The sequence below is a fragment of the Akanthomyces muscarius genome, chromosome 2, assembly GCF_028009165.1.
Source record: "Akanthomyces muscarius strain Ve6 chromosome 2, whole genome shotgun sequence".
NCBI classification, from domain to species: domain Eukaryota; kingdom Fungi; phylum Ascomycota; class Sordariomycetes; order Hypocreales; family Cordycipitaceae; genus Akanthomyces; species Akanthomyces muscarius.
The window spans coordinates 392462-407112 of record NC_079242.1 but is presented as its reverse complement, the minus strand read 5'-3'; the positions used below and the strand labels follow the sequence as shown (position 1 = coordinate 407112).

General features: G+C 55.8%; 4 protein-coding genes across 5 annotated transcripts; all 4 read right to left on the bottom strand.

Annotated features, from left to right (window-relative positions):
- Positions 1 to 103: 103 nt before the first annotated feature.
- Positions 104 to 1234, bottom strand: LMH87_003235 (uncharacterized protein; the record flags this gene model as incomplete). Its single annotated transcript, XM_056203656.1, has 2 exons — positions 104 to 229; positions 305 to 1234. 2 exons carry the CDS (start codon positions 1232 to 1234, stop codon positions 104 to 106), a joined length of 1056 nt encoding a protein of 351 aa, XP_056048019.1.
- Positions 1235 to 1289: 55 nt separating this feature from the next.
- Positions 1290 to 2021, bottom strand: LMH87_003234 (uncharacterized protein; the record flags this gene model as incomplete). The annotated part of the gene is made up of 4 exons (XM_056203645.1): positions 1290 to 1303; positions 1428 to 1446; positions 1515 to 1624; positions 1766 to 2021. The coding sequence occupies 4 exons, from the start codon at positions 2019 to 2021 to the stop codon at positions 1290 to 1292; spliced, it is 399 nt and encodes a 132-aa protein (XP_056048018.1).
- A 988-nt stretch (positions 2022 to 3009) lies between these two features.
- Positions 3010 to 7122, bottom strand: LMH87_003233 (uncharacterized protein; the record flags this gene model as incomplete). Of its 2 annotated transcripts, XM_056203633.1 has the most annotated exons (2): positions 4559 to 4684; positions 4765 to 7122. In XM_056203633.1, 2 exons carry the CDS (start codon positions 7120 to 7122, stop codon positions 4559 to 4561), a joined length of 2484 nt encoding a protein of 827 aa, XP_056048016.1. The 2 variants fall into 2 exon arrangements, with proteins under 2 accessions (XP_056048017.1, XP_056048016.1); XM_056203634.1 differs by having other exon boundaries at positions 3010 to 7122.
- A 4207-nt stretch (positions 7123 to 11329) lies between these two features.
- Positions 11330 to 14107, bottom strand: LMH87_003232 (uncharacterized protein; the record flags this gene model as incomplete). The annotated part of the gene is made up of 1 exon (XM_056203623.1): positions 11330 to 14107. The coding sequence occupies one exon, from the start codon at positions 14105 to 14107 to the stop codon at positions 11330 to 11332; it is 2778 nt and encodes a 925-aa protein (XP_056048015.1).
- Between the last annotated feature and the right edge of the window lie 544 nt (positions 14108 to 14651).

Sequence of the window (14651 nt, the reverse complement as noted above, 5' to 3'; positions counted from 1 at the left end):
CAGAAATTACTACATTATAGGGGATGAATCCTGCTAAATGGATATGGCGTCTCTCATTGACTACATTTGTCTTGATTAAATCCTCGTCGCATCATCAGATGCCTTAGACCAGTTGCTTGCGCTCAGTCACCTGAACCCACATGTTCGAAATCTGGAACAGGCCCAGACAGTTGCGCCTGGTCCAGGGATGGGCCGGATCAACAATGGCCAGGTCGAATTGGCGGAATACCTAGATGCGGGGCGAACCGCGTCAGCGACTTTGCCTCGGGACGGGGGTGGTCAGCCCAGGCTTGCTCAAACGCACCTCGAATATGAACTTGCTAATCTCCATGTGCGCCACCTTTTGTCCCAGGCAGCGAAACTTGCCATGGCCAAAGACGAGCTCGTTGGCAAAGACCATGGGCCGCAGCTTGCCCTCGTCGGGCTCGAGCCAGCGCTCCGGGCGGAAGGCGTCGGGGTCGGGCCCGTACACGTCCCGGTCGTGGTGCATGGCGTACGCAGAGTAGCCGATGCACGTCCCGCCGGGCAGGAAGACGTCCTGGCCGTTGACGCGGACGGTGTCGCCGCCGGGCGGGACGTCGCGGGAGAAGATGTTGGCCACGGGCGGGCTGAAGCGCAGCGCCTCGCGAATCACGGCCTGGAGGTACGGCAGCTGCCTGGCCCGCGCCGCCGTGATGATGCTGCCCTCTGCGCGGCCGCCGCGCACGGCCTCGTCGGCCTCGTCCTGGAGGGCGCGGCACACACGCGGGTTCGTCATGACGTGCAGCAGGGCCGCGCGGATGGCCGTGGCCGTCGTGTCGGAGCCGGCGATGATTTGCTCGAGGGCCTCGGTGCGCAGCTCGTCGCCGGCCAGGCCGTGGCGCATAAACGACGCGAGCATGTCAGAGCGGGCGTCGTCGTCGGCGGGCCGCGCGGCGCGCTCGTCCACGAGGCGGAAGCACGCCGCAATCATCTTGCCGAAGCCGCTGCCGTCGTCGGGCGACGGCGCGACGAAGCGGCCCAGCCACGGCAGGTGCGCGAGCCAGCCGACGCCGAGCGCCAGCGCCGTGTTGCCGACGCGCAGGCCCTCCTCGCTGGACCGCAGGTAGTCGTCGACGTCGGCGTCGGCCCGCAGCATGCCAAACGCGGTGCCCAGGCCGACCTTGCTGATGACGTCGAGGGTGAAGAACTGCACCTTGCGCGCCATGTCGGCGGGCACGGCCCGCTGCGCAGAGGACAGGTACTTGCTTCGCATGAGGGCGAGGAACTGCTCGAGGCACTCGTCTATGGAGTCTTCGAGGTGGGCATTCTCACGACCAGAGTACTGTACATTGTAAAGTTAGCCGGGCTGTTGTTGCTAAAATAAAAATAAATAAAAGTTGGTCTTGCGCAATCCAAGTTGAAGAAGTCGTGTGTGGTGTAAAGAAACGTGTGTGGTGCATGTTTACCCCGGGCGCCATCTGCTTCCTTCTCATGTCATGCTTGGCATTGTCCGTCTGGCTAAAGACGTTGTCTCGTCGGTGCTCGATGCGGACGGCATTGTAGTACCAGTCGGAGCGCTTGTAGCCCGGGGTGTTGTTGACGTGCGCCCAGACGGCCGGCGACGACGTCGTGAGGATGTTTGGAGCCACCCGGGCAATGGGGCCTACATGCAGGATTGAGCATTAGCTACACACACGCACTCGACCCCGCCCCTTTTTTTTTTTTGCAACTACATGTACGCCCAGAGAGAACAAGGCAGCAGCAGTAGCTTTTTGTATACATGTTGTTTTCCTTTTCAACGCACCATACTTGTTGTTCGCCCGCGCGTAGAACAAATGGCACTCGCCGCCGAGCATGGCCAGGCGGTGGGGCACGTCCGACACGGCGGCCAGAGGCGGACCGCGGAAGCGGCTCAGCCTGCGGTGGCGCCGCAGCGCGTGGCCGACGAGCAGCACCGCCGCGAGGGCGGACAGGTAGGAAAGGTGGCAGTAGTGGTTGTAGAGCTGCTGCACGAGGCCGGCGTCGAGGCCGTGGCCGGCCGCATCCTGCGTGACGTTCATTGTCCGTCGTTCTGTTTGATGCGTGCGCAGAGAAAAAAAAACAAAAAGGGAAGAACCCCCCCCCCAGCTCAACTCCTCCGCAGAACTACCGGAAACTATTGAGTTGGCGGCGCGCAGGCGATCCATCATCCCGTCACGTCTGATCCACTCCAGCTACCTAGGAGTCGGTAAACTAGTACATCAAGATACCTGAACCCAAGTGCCGGAGCTATACCTATCGTGCAAGGGGGCGTGGCGTGGGTGGGTGGGGAGTTGTCTCTCCGGTAAAGGCGGTGGAATAAAAGTCTCCGATCACCAGTCACCAATTAAAGCAAGACACATTCAAATCCCCGCTCACAGATGAGTTGGAACAAGGCGAGAGTAAATGAGACAAAATAAAATATAATAAACTAGATTCAATCCATCGAATCACCAATAGAGACCCAACGCGGGACAGGTGCACACTCACACAAGGACTGTCATAGACAGCCACACCACAACTTTGTCAGCAAAAGACTTTAGCTTCAAGCTTGCAACAAATCATCTTGTAAAAAAATGCCAAAAATATATGCGCCATAAGTCTATGCGTAGTGGGGTATTTCTTCCTCTTTCAATCTTTTTCCATGCCTGTTTTCAACCACACACACACACACGTACGCGTGCTGTGCCGTTCCCAAAACTCGCTTTCCATGTAATTTTACCGAGAAAAAAAGCAAAAAAAAAAAAACCATGGCGTCAGCTTGCATATCGCGCCAGTCTTTGTCCCGCGGGGCTTTTCCGACTACTGCTGCTACTGCTGCTGCTGCTGCTGCTGCTGCTGCTGTACTGGCATAACGTGCCAGTGAGTCATCATCTTCTTTTTGGTCAAATCTTCAACGCCGCCCGAATTTCCCAAGCAGACCAATTTGAACCAAGAGAAACAAAAACGCCAAACAGAAAAACTAGCGACAAAAATCCGACTCTTCTGTTCTTGAAATCCAAGCTTCAAGAACCAAAAGGCATAGTCCACTTAGACGCTGACCATGCCCAGGTCCTCATCAATGTGCAGCGCCTCCAGGTCCTGCAGCTCGAGCACGCCCCGGCCCAGCGGATCCAGGCCGAGCTCGTCACGCACATCGTGCTGAATCTGCAAAAAGTACATCTTCAGGCTGTGCAGGCCCTTGAGGAACCCGCCGTCCGCCTCGCCCGGGTGCTGCGGCGGGCACGGCTTGTCGTCAATGTTGTCAAACGGCGTCACGCTGTTGGCAAAATCAGCCACCTTGAAGTCCACCTCCTTCAAATTTCGCTTGCGCCGCCGCGGCGCTGCCTCTTCCGTGTCCGTGGCCGCGTCCGTGGCCGATTCGTACGCCGTTTCATCCCCGCCACCGTCGTCAGACAGGTCGCCGTCGTAAAACATGAGCAGGCTGGCCGCGTAGAATCGGTAGCCGCGCAGGCCCTGCACAATGTGCTCCAGCTGGGTCAGCTTGCGGAGAATGACCGGGATGTGGCGCAGAATGCTCTGCAGATCAACGCCATTGTAGAGAAACTTTTGCAGGGCGCCTTGAAACTCGGCACCGGCCTTGACCCTGCGGCCAAAGTACTTGTCCTGAAAGTCGTAGCTTTGTGTCCTGTTGTTCCAGACTTGCAGACCGCAGATACGCACACCCAGCTCTTGGGAGGTAGTCGTCCGGCACTTTTCCGACTGCGACTTTTGCTTCTTCGGCGTAGCCTCCACGCCATACTGCCGCGTACCCATCTTCAAGTCCATCATGCACGGGCGCTTCATCCCCGCAGTGAGATCTTCGAGCAGCAAAAAGTACTCGATGCGGTCACGCTGCGATTTGGCCTCCTTGGGATTCACCGGTCGCGGGATCTTCCTGAATTCGACTGTTGGGCTAGGGAGCTCCGAGGCGACCGTCGAGCACGCCGTAGAGTGTGAAAGATCAATATTCCGAGTGTCGTGCGAGGAATTCACAATATCGGATTCAAACATGCCCTCTTCCTCGCCATTTTCGTACTTGCCATTCGTTTCAGATGAAGCTTTGCCATTTTCCTTGTTTGCCTTGCCATTCTCGCCATGGTAATCGGCGTCGTCTGCCTCCTCGAAATACTTGAGGTTGCCTCTTGACTCGCGTACGTCTTGCGGCCTTCTGCGAAGACCACCAGCAGAGTATCGTCGCTTCTTCTTAGCAGCGAGAGGATTGTTCTTCAAAATTTCTGGCTCAGGTGCACTTGTACCGGTGACGTCCACAACATCCTTTTCTGGCTCAGGTTCAGCAGAAACGAGTTGTAAACTCGGCTCACCCAGATCGCTCTTCGTCTCCGTAGGCATCGAAGGCGGCGGTGGAGCAGGGGTAGTCTGTGATGGCAGTCTTTTCTCAACTGGCCGGGCTCGGCTCAGGTTCGGATCAGAGTTGCTTGGGCGAATTAATCGTTGCAAAGTCGGTCGAGGGATAGAGCGTTGGTGAGGACGCCGGTGCTTCTGAATTTCGACCGGCTGCTTGAGAAATGCGTCGTTGAACACTTCGTTGCGGAGTCGCTTGTTAATTGTGGTTGCGCCCCAGCTGTTGGGTCTGTTGTCAAGGAAGGGTCGTTGGCTTGTGGTCCATGAGGCTTGGGGTGATATTTTGGTTGCCGAAGCGCTGTTTCTTCGGAAATAATCCGGCGGCGGTGTTGGCTGCAACAGGCTGCGTGGGAGGATATGCCTGTTGTCATCAAATGTGACTGTGGGTATTTGCAAGGCTGAGTTGGCAAGTGACTGGCTAACGACCCTGCTCGGATTTACTCCGTTGGGGCCGATACCGTTCGAGACACCTGATGGCTCAGCACCATTGTTGGCGGCGAGCTCTTCCGCAGCCGCAGCATCCTGAAGCTTCTTACGCTCTGCTGCAGCTTGCTCTTCCTTTTTGGAGACGCTTTTCCGTCTTGGCTGCTTCTGGAAAGTCACGTTCAAGACGCCAATATATCGAGGCAGAAACGGCAACAGATCCCGGTGAAATCTCTCAATGGTTTCGTAGAATTCGTTTTCTCGGTTATTCAGCTGCTTGCACACGGCGCGTCGAGAGAAGCGCCAGAGTGTTGTGTGTCCGCCGACCTGGTGTTTGTAGGGAATGAGCTCAATCGCCTCGAGTGGCTCTTTGGTATGAGAATGCGTGTGATCTTGAGTATAATCCTCATGTGGCGTGATGATACGAGAAGATTTGCCAGTCGATTTCGCCGTCTTGGTTTCAATATCGACTTCGATCGGGCGGAGTGAATCGAGCTGGACAGTTTCTTGTTCAACGCGTCTAGGTAGGAGGTTTTCGCGTGAGCGCCTATGCACCAATTCGTACGGCTTGGGATCGTCCTCTCTAATTTCGGGTTCCGGCTCATCGGCCTTGACAAGCCAAGGGTGAGGTTGATTCTGGGACGGGGCTCGAGGGCGCTGGGCATGCTCAGGGTTGGGGCTCTCCACCTCGTCTCTGGGGTCGTCGCTCAGTTCCTGATGCGGCACGAAGACGGCGGAGGAAATTTTCTCCTCGCCAGACTCGTCTGCATCGCCGTCGCCACTGTCGCAGGAGTCGCGACCTTTCGGCGTGCTCGGCGAAGGCAGCTGATCAGGTGCGCCGACGGGCTCCGGCTCCGGCCCCACATGAAGTGGCGGCACAGAATCGGCGTCTGTTTGTGTGTCGTCGGAGGCTCGCACAACAGGTGTCTCGTCGCCGGCGACGTCGTCCTGCTCGTTATTAAAATAATCAATAGAATCAGTGTCGTGTGTAGTTTCGCTCGGTGTCTTCTTGTCCACTTTCTGTGACTGTTGTTGCTGTGTGAGCGGCTCTTCGTCACCCGTCGCCACATCCGAGACGCTAGAAGACTCGAAAACAGCGTGCTCAGTTTCTTCCGTCGTCGGTGTCAGTTTGTCGCGAGCGACCTTTGTATCTTTACGGCGGGGCTTCTCCTCGTCTGGTAAGGCCTCTTTGAAGAAGCGCAAACTGTAACTGGCTTTACGGCTACGGGCATTGGGTTCGACGCCAGCCATAGCCTCGGCAACAGATTTCTCAACGAGGCCGTCTTCCTCGTTACCCTCGCCTGTACCAATGGACCAAATCTTCTCCGTCTTGTCGGAACCAGTTACGTGGCGATGGTCGTGGCCATTCTGGCGGTTCTGCTGGCGTGGTTCGGATGCGGTGACGGCGTCTCGCAATTTCGAGGGGGATGTAGTCGTGCGGTCAAAGTAGTAGGCCGACGTGGTGGCAGTCAAATCGTCGGGGGTCGTAGAGTAGGAAAAGGGGTGGTCTGAGGGCAGCTCAAAAGTCTTGCGGTCAATGTCGAGGGAGGAGGATGTACGGCCACGCGTCCGGTCGAGGAAGTCTCTGTGTTCCATGAGCGACTCGCGGATTTGTGCAATTGTTTGGTCGTGGAAGGAGGCGGTGCCGGGCATGGCATCGCGGCCAGCAAACGGCGCCGCCATGGAGGGTGCAGAAGGAGCAGCCATGGCGGATTTTGATTCCATGCTGATGTCGCGGGATGTTATCGAGCTCGCTGGTTCGCCATGTTGCAAGAGCTTCTCATTGTCGGAGTTTTGGGGGGTCTGCTCTGGCGTGGTGTCGGCAGTGTCGACAATGCTGCTGGTGTCTCTAGCGGGTTGCGGTACCGTTACGGACTGCTGAGCCGTCGTGCGTCGATGTTTGTCTGTGCTGTCGGGCTGTGATGATGCAGGCTTGGTCGGTATACCGCGGGCAGTGGCTAGAGCCTGCGAGAGGAGCGAGGGGGCAGCAGGTGGACGTGAGGATGGAATTGGATTTGAGCCGGGATTGGCGGCGACAACGGGCACGGGGCGACCAGGTCGGGTCTTTATATCAGTAGACTGTGCAGGTGTGCCTGGTTGGGTTGGCGCAGTGGTGTGAAGCGGTGTCGCAGCAGGCAGGGGCAAGGGGTGTGAAGGCGGTAGCGATTGAGAAGGAGTATGAGTAGGAAGAGAAGCATCAGCATGAGAAGAGAGAGGAGTGAGTGTAGAAGCAGGCGTAGATGTATGGCTCTGGATCGGGCGGTGGTGCAGATGCGGATGGGCCTGAGCTTGTTGAGAGTCAGGGCCGTCGTCGGTTTGGCCTTGCTCGGCAACAACGTCTCTGTTTGATTCAGAGTCTGGCAGAGGGTCAAGCATAACCGTTGGATCGGGACGAGCGGTGGCGGCTGGTGCTGGTGCTGGTTCTGGTGCTGGTGCTGGTGCCGGGGCTGCAACGATTGCTGGCGGTGCTTCTGCTACCGATTTGTGGCCGTCGAGGTGGTTTTGGCGGTCATGGCTGCAGTCGTCCTGGCTCACTGGGGCGAGTGGTGCGCCAATTTCCGGCTGGCGACTCGGGCTCGACATGGGGATGACATCTGGGCGCGACAGGGCGACGGTCGACTGGGCGTGGGTGAGATGATTCGTGGCAGATTCGGGGGTGGCAGGTGGGTGAGGACGGGTGTGTGTGTGGGAGAGTGTGAGATCAGGTTTTGGCGGTCGACGGGGCCCGGATGATGTTTAGGTGGGAAACGTGGGAACCCGGAGGAGGGGTGGGGGGAGAAAAGATCGGGAGCAGAGACTACCACTACTCAGTATCCGCGCCTGGCTGGGGTGCGAAAGATTAGCTCGGTTGGGTTTAGCCTGTGGCAATCTTGTTGTTTTTTTATCTTTGCTTTCTGGCGGCGAGGTGGCCAGTAGAAAACAGAGGGTGCAAGGAAGAAGATTGGCCAATTGGTGGCAAGATAAGGGCAATGCAAAATACCCAACGTTGACACCCCGGAAATTAGGTAGGTAAACCGAAGGTGTTGCGCTGAGTTGCAGCGGCTTGGACACTGTGATACAGGGCGCTGCGCCGTGTCTTCGGGTGGTCGACGCTGTTGGCTTAGGCGATATTACAGGGAGTTGCCGGCCGTTCTTTAGCGGGTGTGAAGGCACGTTGTAGCGGATGTTTGGCGCAGTCTAATTGACCAGTACGGACCTACCTCTACGGGCCTACCTACCTACCTAGGTACTGGTACAGCCTATGACCGTCGCGGCACGGAAAGCATGGCCAGCCTACGACGTCAGGACATTATCCATTACTGCAATCATACAGATTACTAACGCCGTCTACTGACGGCTGCTGGCTGGTGCTAGTCGTGGCGAATGTTGCTTACCAGTAACTCTGACTGGTTCCAAGCTGACTTGACCAACTAGTTACGGATTGAGATCCTACAGTTGTCCTAGACGCGGCCTTCGGGTCCCCGCCGTCCTGTCACCGCCGCGCCTGACCACAAGGCCATTTCCTGGGGTTTGAATGGCCATTATTTGCTGCTTAAAATGATGCCCAGTTGCCCAGTTCAAGTCGCTTGCTCCTCCTCGTGCTTCCCACAGCGTTGCCATCTGGGCGTCCTTTGCCCAGCGACGTCGCACATTGCCGCCCCAATCTGAACAATCTGAACCCAGTCTCACGCCATCCTCAGACAGCCTTCCCATGAACAACAAGCTTTTCCGGCCTGTTCCCGAATCATGTTCATCTCTTTTGGTCATGTACTGACTAGGAGATGCCCTAGCCTAGCGGCCTCGCGACGTGTGCTGATACAAGGTATTCCCACGTGCAAAGTCTATCCTTGATCCTCACCGAAAGCGAATCTCTCATGTCCAGGCAAGAGGCAAAGCTTCTGGTCGCTACGCTCGACGTTTCCGGGCTCCCGGTTCAGGGGCCGGCAGTCAATGAGAAGCCAAAGCTCACCCATGTTTTGCCATCCGACTAACCCATGCACAGCCTTGCTTCCCCTGCCAGATTGGGAGCCGCGCCACAGCACACGCTCTTCTCCAGCGAATGCTCCCTTCCCCTCCCGTCGTCAATCCTGGAATTTTTTTCCATCCTGCCCCTTTGTTTCCTTGTCGAGCTGTCATATGTCTGCCGCGTCCAAGACATAACCGCGGTTATTACCACTGCCACTACCACTACCTTGCTTCACGAAAGCACTGACACCGCTCATGTCACCCTTGCCTCGCCAGCAGGATTACAAGTCCAATTACGACGAGCCATGCAGCCATGCAGCCATGCAACCATGCAGCCCCTTCCTGTTCCGGAAGCTCACTTTCTAGAACAAGTCCGCCGTCTACCATCAGTCTGCTTCTGTGCAACGTGCAACGTGCAACGTGCAGCGGCCCATGTCCATGTACTCTGGCGCCGCCCTTGGAAGTGTGCTACATAACGATGCCACTATCCCCCCCTCTCGTCTGGACTGTCGATTGAAGATTCAACCAGCGCATTCCATTACTTGCACGTGCCGTCCGCCCCTCGTCATTGCTCAACGCGCTCATCTTGCACCCATCAACACCAATCTCCCCCACGCCTTACCTAGCTAGCGCTGATTTCTAGATAGTTGCCAGTGCGACAGACCCCTTCCAGCGCCGAACACGAGAGAAGCATCGTCACCATTATCTTGCCATGGCTGGACTATCAGCCAGACTAATGTTAATACCAAAAGAAAGCGTGACCCTGCGCAAGCTTGGTCGCAGCTGATCCGCCCGGATGTTGCGGATGTGAGCTGCCGCCCGATACAATGAGACCGGGATCTTGACTCTTGAAACTTGTCATGGCCAGCCCCAAATGTCGGTGTCCGATCAGTTGCTCGCATCAAAGCACCCTGACATTGACACTACGTATAGTCAAAAGAAAGTCATGATTAGCAAGAAAGCTCAAGCAGGGAGGCCGCATGATTCTAACGGCAAAGTCTCAGGACTATTCCCTACAAGGCACCGAGCGGCACATGGCACGACTGCTGCTCCGTCATTGGTGTATACCATTCTCTAGATTGGTGGCGAGGGCAACAAGCCGGAGCAGAATTGTTGAGCGCCAATATATGCTCGAGGCCAGGACACGGTCTGCCGCGTGCCAGACCCCTACCCCTGGGTTGTTTCACGCAAAAAACCAGCAATTCAGGTAAGTGTCTAGAAGTATGCATGTTTGCGCCGCGAGTAAGTTTGCCTATGATGCGCGCATCTGCACACAATCCAAATTGCTTTCCAAAGCTAGTGCGAGGCAAGTGACGTTGAGATATACAATGGGCCGATTGAGTCTATCTGCGCTTTGAAGTAGCAGCGTCGTATTTGCATGCGTGAGGTAATATCCACCCTTGTAGCTGCTACACACGTTCTTTATCTCTGCTCTTCGTCTGATAACCTTGCGTGGCTGGCTGCGACTCCCTTGCATCACACTCCGATTTTTTGCAACATCTGCAGGCTGCAGGCTAGGGATGGCCCGCGCGGGCTATCAATATGACACGCTATCAAGAAAAAAAAAGAAGAAAAAAAAAGGTCGCAAAGCAACCATCTCGATCATTTTCAGGGTGAGTGCATTGCTCACTTACACACACCACCGCCAGGAACAGAGTTGGAGGGGGCGTGTGTGTGTGTGTGTATGACTTGGGCAAGCTTCCCCTACTCTCTGTTGAAGAAGGAAAACCACGGCAAGCGTAGCCTGTTCCTCCCCAGAGCGGAAAGCAAGACCTTGACCCTTCACACTTCGACCAGAAAAGCTCATCATGTAAACCTGGGCGATGTCTCTCCCACGTTTAGACTCCCGGCCTGGCAATTGGACCATCCGGGTCGGCTTGATCCACCCTGGTCGCGCCGGCCCCACACGCTCGTCACCACCCCCGGGAGGCCCATGTCGCTGGCTGGCACGACAAGAAGGCCTTGCCGAAGCTGCTCTTTAAAGCAATAGATTTTGCATTGTGTTTTTGGGCATGCTGCTCACCTCTGTAGGTTCTTGATTCTGGAAAGTTCCGGTCCTCCCCTTCGCGGCGCAGCAATTAGGCTTATTCCGGAATGACGGCCATGAGCTGCTGATTGCGTGCCTGGCCGCGTGCATGCGCCACGGCGCCCGGGGTGCTTGTGCCACCTTCCCAGGATGCTTGGGCATCAACGGCTACCCTACACTTTAAATTTGTCGACGTTGGCAGATAAAACGCGCACTGGCAGTTAATTGTTTGTACAAATGTTATAGTGGCATAGCTTGGCATTTCCTCATGTACATTAGGCTCGCCGAATCAGCATTTTCCTTGGCGGCATGGTGTTTCGTTGCTTGTCGCTTTTGTCATTGCCATGTGTAAGCCATCACTCCAAACCTCGCTCAACCAGATAAATAACGTGCGACATGGCACGCCTATCAAGTTCTGCATCATGAAACATGGAACAATGTATCAACGCAGTAAGCAGCCTTTGAAAGCACACACGAGGAAATAAGGTGAAGAATAGCGCATTGAAAGCACAAATTATGTATAAAGCTCAAATGGTATCTTTGGGGGAGCAATGGATGCAATCATCAACTGAAAAACAAACGTAAAACGCCAATCACATGAACAAAATCCCATCAACGCCATGCATTGCGCGACTGTGATGAGCTCACACCGGCCTCGACCTGTGCCTTCTTGGCCGCGCTGAGCTCCGCGTCCACGTCCCACGCCTGCCAAAAGTCGCCCATCTCGCGCACCATGTCCTCCACCATGTCCATGGGCTCAACCGACAGCGTCGCCTCGCGCGGCCTGCTGCCCTGATTCTCCACGTCGTGGCTCGCTGCCGCCGCCGTTGAGGGGGTACCTTCCATCGCGTCACCAACAGTGTTCTTGCTCCTGGCCACGATGCTGGATGTCTGGCTGCTGCTGTTGAGTGCCAGGCTTCCAACTCCACGATCAGTGTTCGCGGTGACGTGGAACCGGTGGCGCAGCCCATCGGTGCGCTTCACGACCGAGGAAAAGTGCTTTGCAAACTTCTCATTAGCCGCAGTAGGGAGCTCTGCCAGCGGCGTTCGGGGCGGCGGCGAGGATGGCGCACCGTGGCTGGCACCGGCCTTGCCCTCTGAATGGCTGCCCTCTGCGTCCTGCTCGCCCGGGAGGAGCCATGATACTCGGTTGCTTCTGCGTCGAGTTGAGTCGGCATGGCCTGACGATAATATGCTTTTGAGGCGTGCATGGCGAAGACTTGATCCGGTAAGCGTGCGACGCTTCCTAACACGCAGACGCTCTGGCGATGGTGTCGTAAACGCAGCAAAGGACTTGAATGCAAATCGAGGTTCAGAGTCGGTTGCCTTGCTAACAGGCGATGGAGTTTTGGCTGTCACAGGCGTAACGGGAGTTTCAACAGCAGGCGGGATCTCATCTGTTGCAGTGCACGGCGCTGGGGTTGTTTCCCGGCCAGAAGGGGTATGTGGCTCTTGCGGTACTCCAGCTACAGCCACTGGATCGGCGGTCTCGTTCTCTGCTGTCGGTTCGTCGCTCAGTTTCGACTGGTTCTGCTCCAAAGCAGTTCTGGAAAAGCTGCCCTCTGCAACAGGCTGATGCTGGGGTGTTGCCGGTTTCTCGGATGCGAGAGCACTACCCGGCTCAGGGAGCGAATGTTGACAAGCCTCATCACCTTCTTTGGCGGGGGCCGCGCCAGTGTGCAAAGTCGCCGATTGCTCCCCCGTCTCGGAGCCGAGTTCTACCATCATCGGGGTTCCGTCACTCTCGTCTCCGGAAACGTTTTCATAGTCAACGTCCTCAACGCTTGGCAGGACATGCTCCTCCGTTGTAGCTGGTGCAATGAGCTCTTGCATCGTTGCTTGTGGAGGACTAGAAGTCAGGTGCGTCAACTGGGCCCATGACTTTGTCGGGACCAAGTTTCGGAACATTGCCCTCAAGGAAAACTCGGATGATTCTTGTTTGACCTTGGGAGACGGTGGTACCGCAGGCTCAGCCACCGAGTGGGTTGAAGCCTCGGTGACACAAGGGCTGCTCTGTACACGTTCCTCTTCTGCAACAGGGCTGGAAACGTGATCAGCAGCATTGAGCTCTGCCGCGGGTTCAACGGCGTCTTGCTGAGGCATTTGGCAAGTCTCTGAGCCTGATGCGTCGTGCGACTCGTTTGCCAAAAGACATGTCGTTTCTTTCAGGACTGAATGAGACATGGCTACTCCAGGAATCTCGTCAACTTCGCTAGCATCAGCGGTCTTGCCCATCTCTGAAGCATCTTCGGCAGTAGAGAACCCTTCCCAATCCAAGCTTTCTTCGGCCTCAGTGGGTCTTTCGACTTGAACCTCGTCAGTCGTCCTCATAGATTCGGACGCGGTTCCATCATCAACCATTTTCATTTCTGCAAAGTCCGGAGCCTCGCTTGAGTCATCCTGCATTTCATCCAATTCTTCCGCAGATACTGCTTCTGATTCTTCTGCAGATTCATTTATATCTGATAGCTCCGGAGACCCGGAAAGCTCAGTAAGGTCCGAATCGGACGAGCCATCAGTCTCTGGACCTGGTTTCTCGTTCCGCACGGACGGTTGGGGTTCTTCCAAGGCAGCTTCGGTGGCATGTTCCACTTCTTGACTCGATTCATCGTCCTCGCTTTCTGAAAAGTCTGAGGGCGGAGCCATAGCTAGATCAAAAACAAAGTCCTCATCGTCTGGTACTCGATATGGCTTCTGAACAACGCCGTTACTGGCTGTGTAATGCATGGCAGTTGTCTTCGGCGGGAGAGTATCGAGCCATTGAGATGCATCGGATGTGACATGAACTTTGACCTTGAACTTTAGGGGAGACGGCTGTGTATCAGGCTTTTCTTGCTTGACATTTCGGAGAGATACTGGTGATGATAAAGTTGCAGCGGCCTGCTGTTCCTGGCTAGGTTTTTCGCTCGGCTTGCTATTGACCGGGACTGGAGATTTGGCAGTGTTTCTGGCGCCCAGGGACTGCTTGGGAGGTGAAATGAGTTGACTGGTGGAATTCCTTGGCGAGAACCTTGTGCTCGATCCCAGCCGGGCGTTTGTTACAAGATCTGGCTGCTCACCGCCCTGTAGCGACAAATCCGGGAAAGCAGAAAATCGTCTCTTAGATCGATCCGACGCATCGTTTTCGGCGCGCTCAGCTCTAGTTCTCTTGTCAGGAACGGTTTTTAGCCAATTGTGGCTGGCTTTGCGCTTGAGAGGAGAGATGGCGTCGGTGGCTGTTGGCGTGGCCTGTTGTACTACGTCTGGTTCTGTTGAATGGATATTGTGGCGCCATGCTTGAACCGCTTGCAGCTCTTCATCCTCAAGGAATGGGTGAGCATCTGCTGACAACGATGCCGTCTTGAGGCTCTGCGGACTAGGCAAGTGACACTCAGACCTGTCCAAGCTCATTTGCGCAGGCAGGTGTTTGACATGGCGTTTCGTAGCTTTGAGAGGAGTAGGTGCTTTCGTAGAGCATGAGCTTTGTGGCTTCGGTGGTTGTGCAATTCGGGTCGATCGTGTCTTGCTAGCCCAGGGATTCTTCCAACCTCGGCTACTTTCGAAAGGTCCTCTCAGAGACGCTGAGAATAATCGTGGTGCAGAGCCATCGAGAAAGCGCTGTCCAGCGAGTTCGTAGCGACGCTTCCTCTCACGAGGACTTTCATATAGGTCGTCATCAGATCCAAAGTAATAGACATCCTCGTCAGGGCACTGGGCCTCGCAGTATATGGTGTCGACGAGTGGCCGGGTTGATCGAGGAGCTCCGGGCGGCATGACGTCTTGCAGCATCATTTACTTGAGGAAATCATGTACAGATGTAGAATGCTGCTTTTAGATTTGTGGTGTGGCAGCTGCCATGGACGATGAGCGATGAGGGGCTGGATCTGTGAGTAACTCCCAGCCTGCGAATTAATTTCAGGAATGTCTCGGGGCAAAGTTCACGACAGTCCTCCAC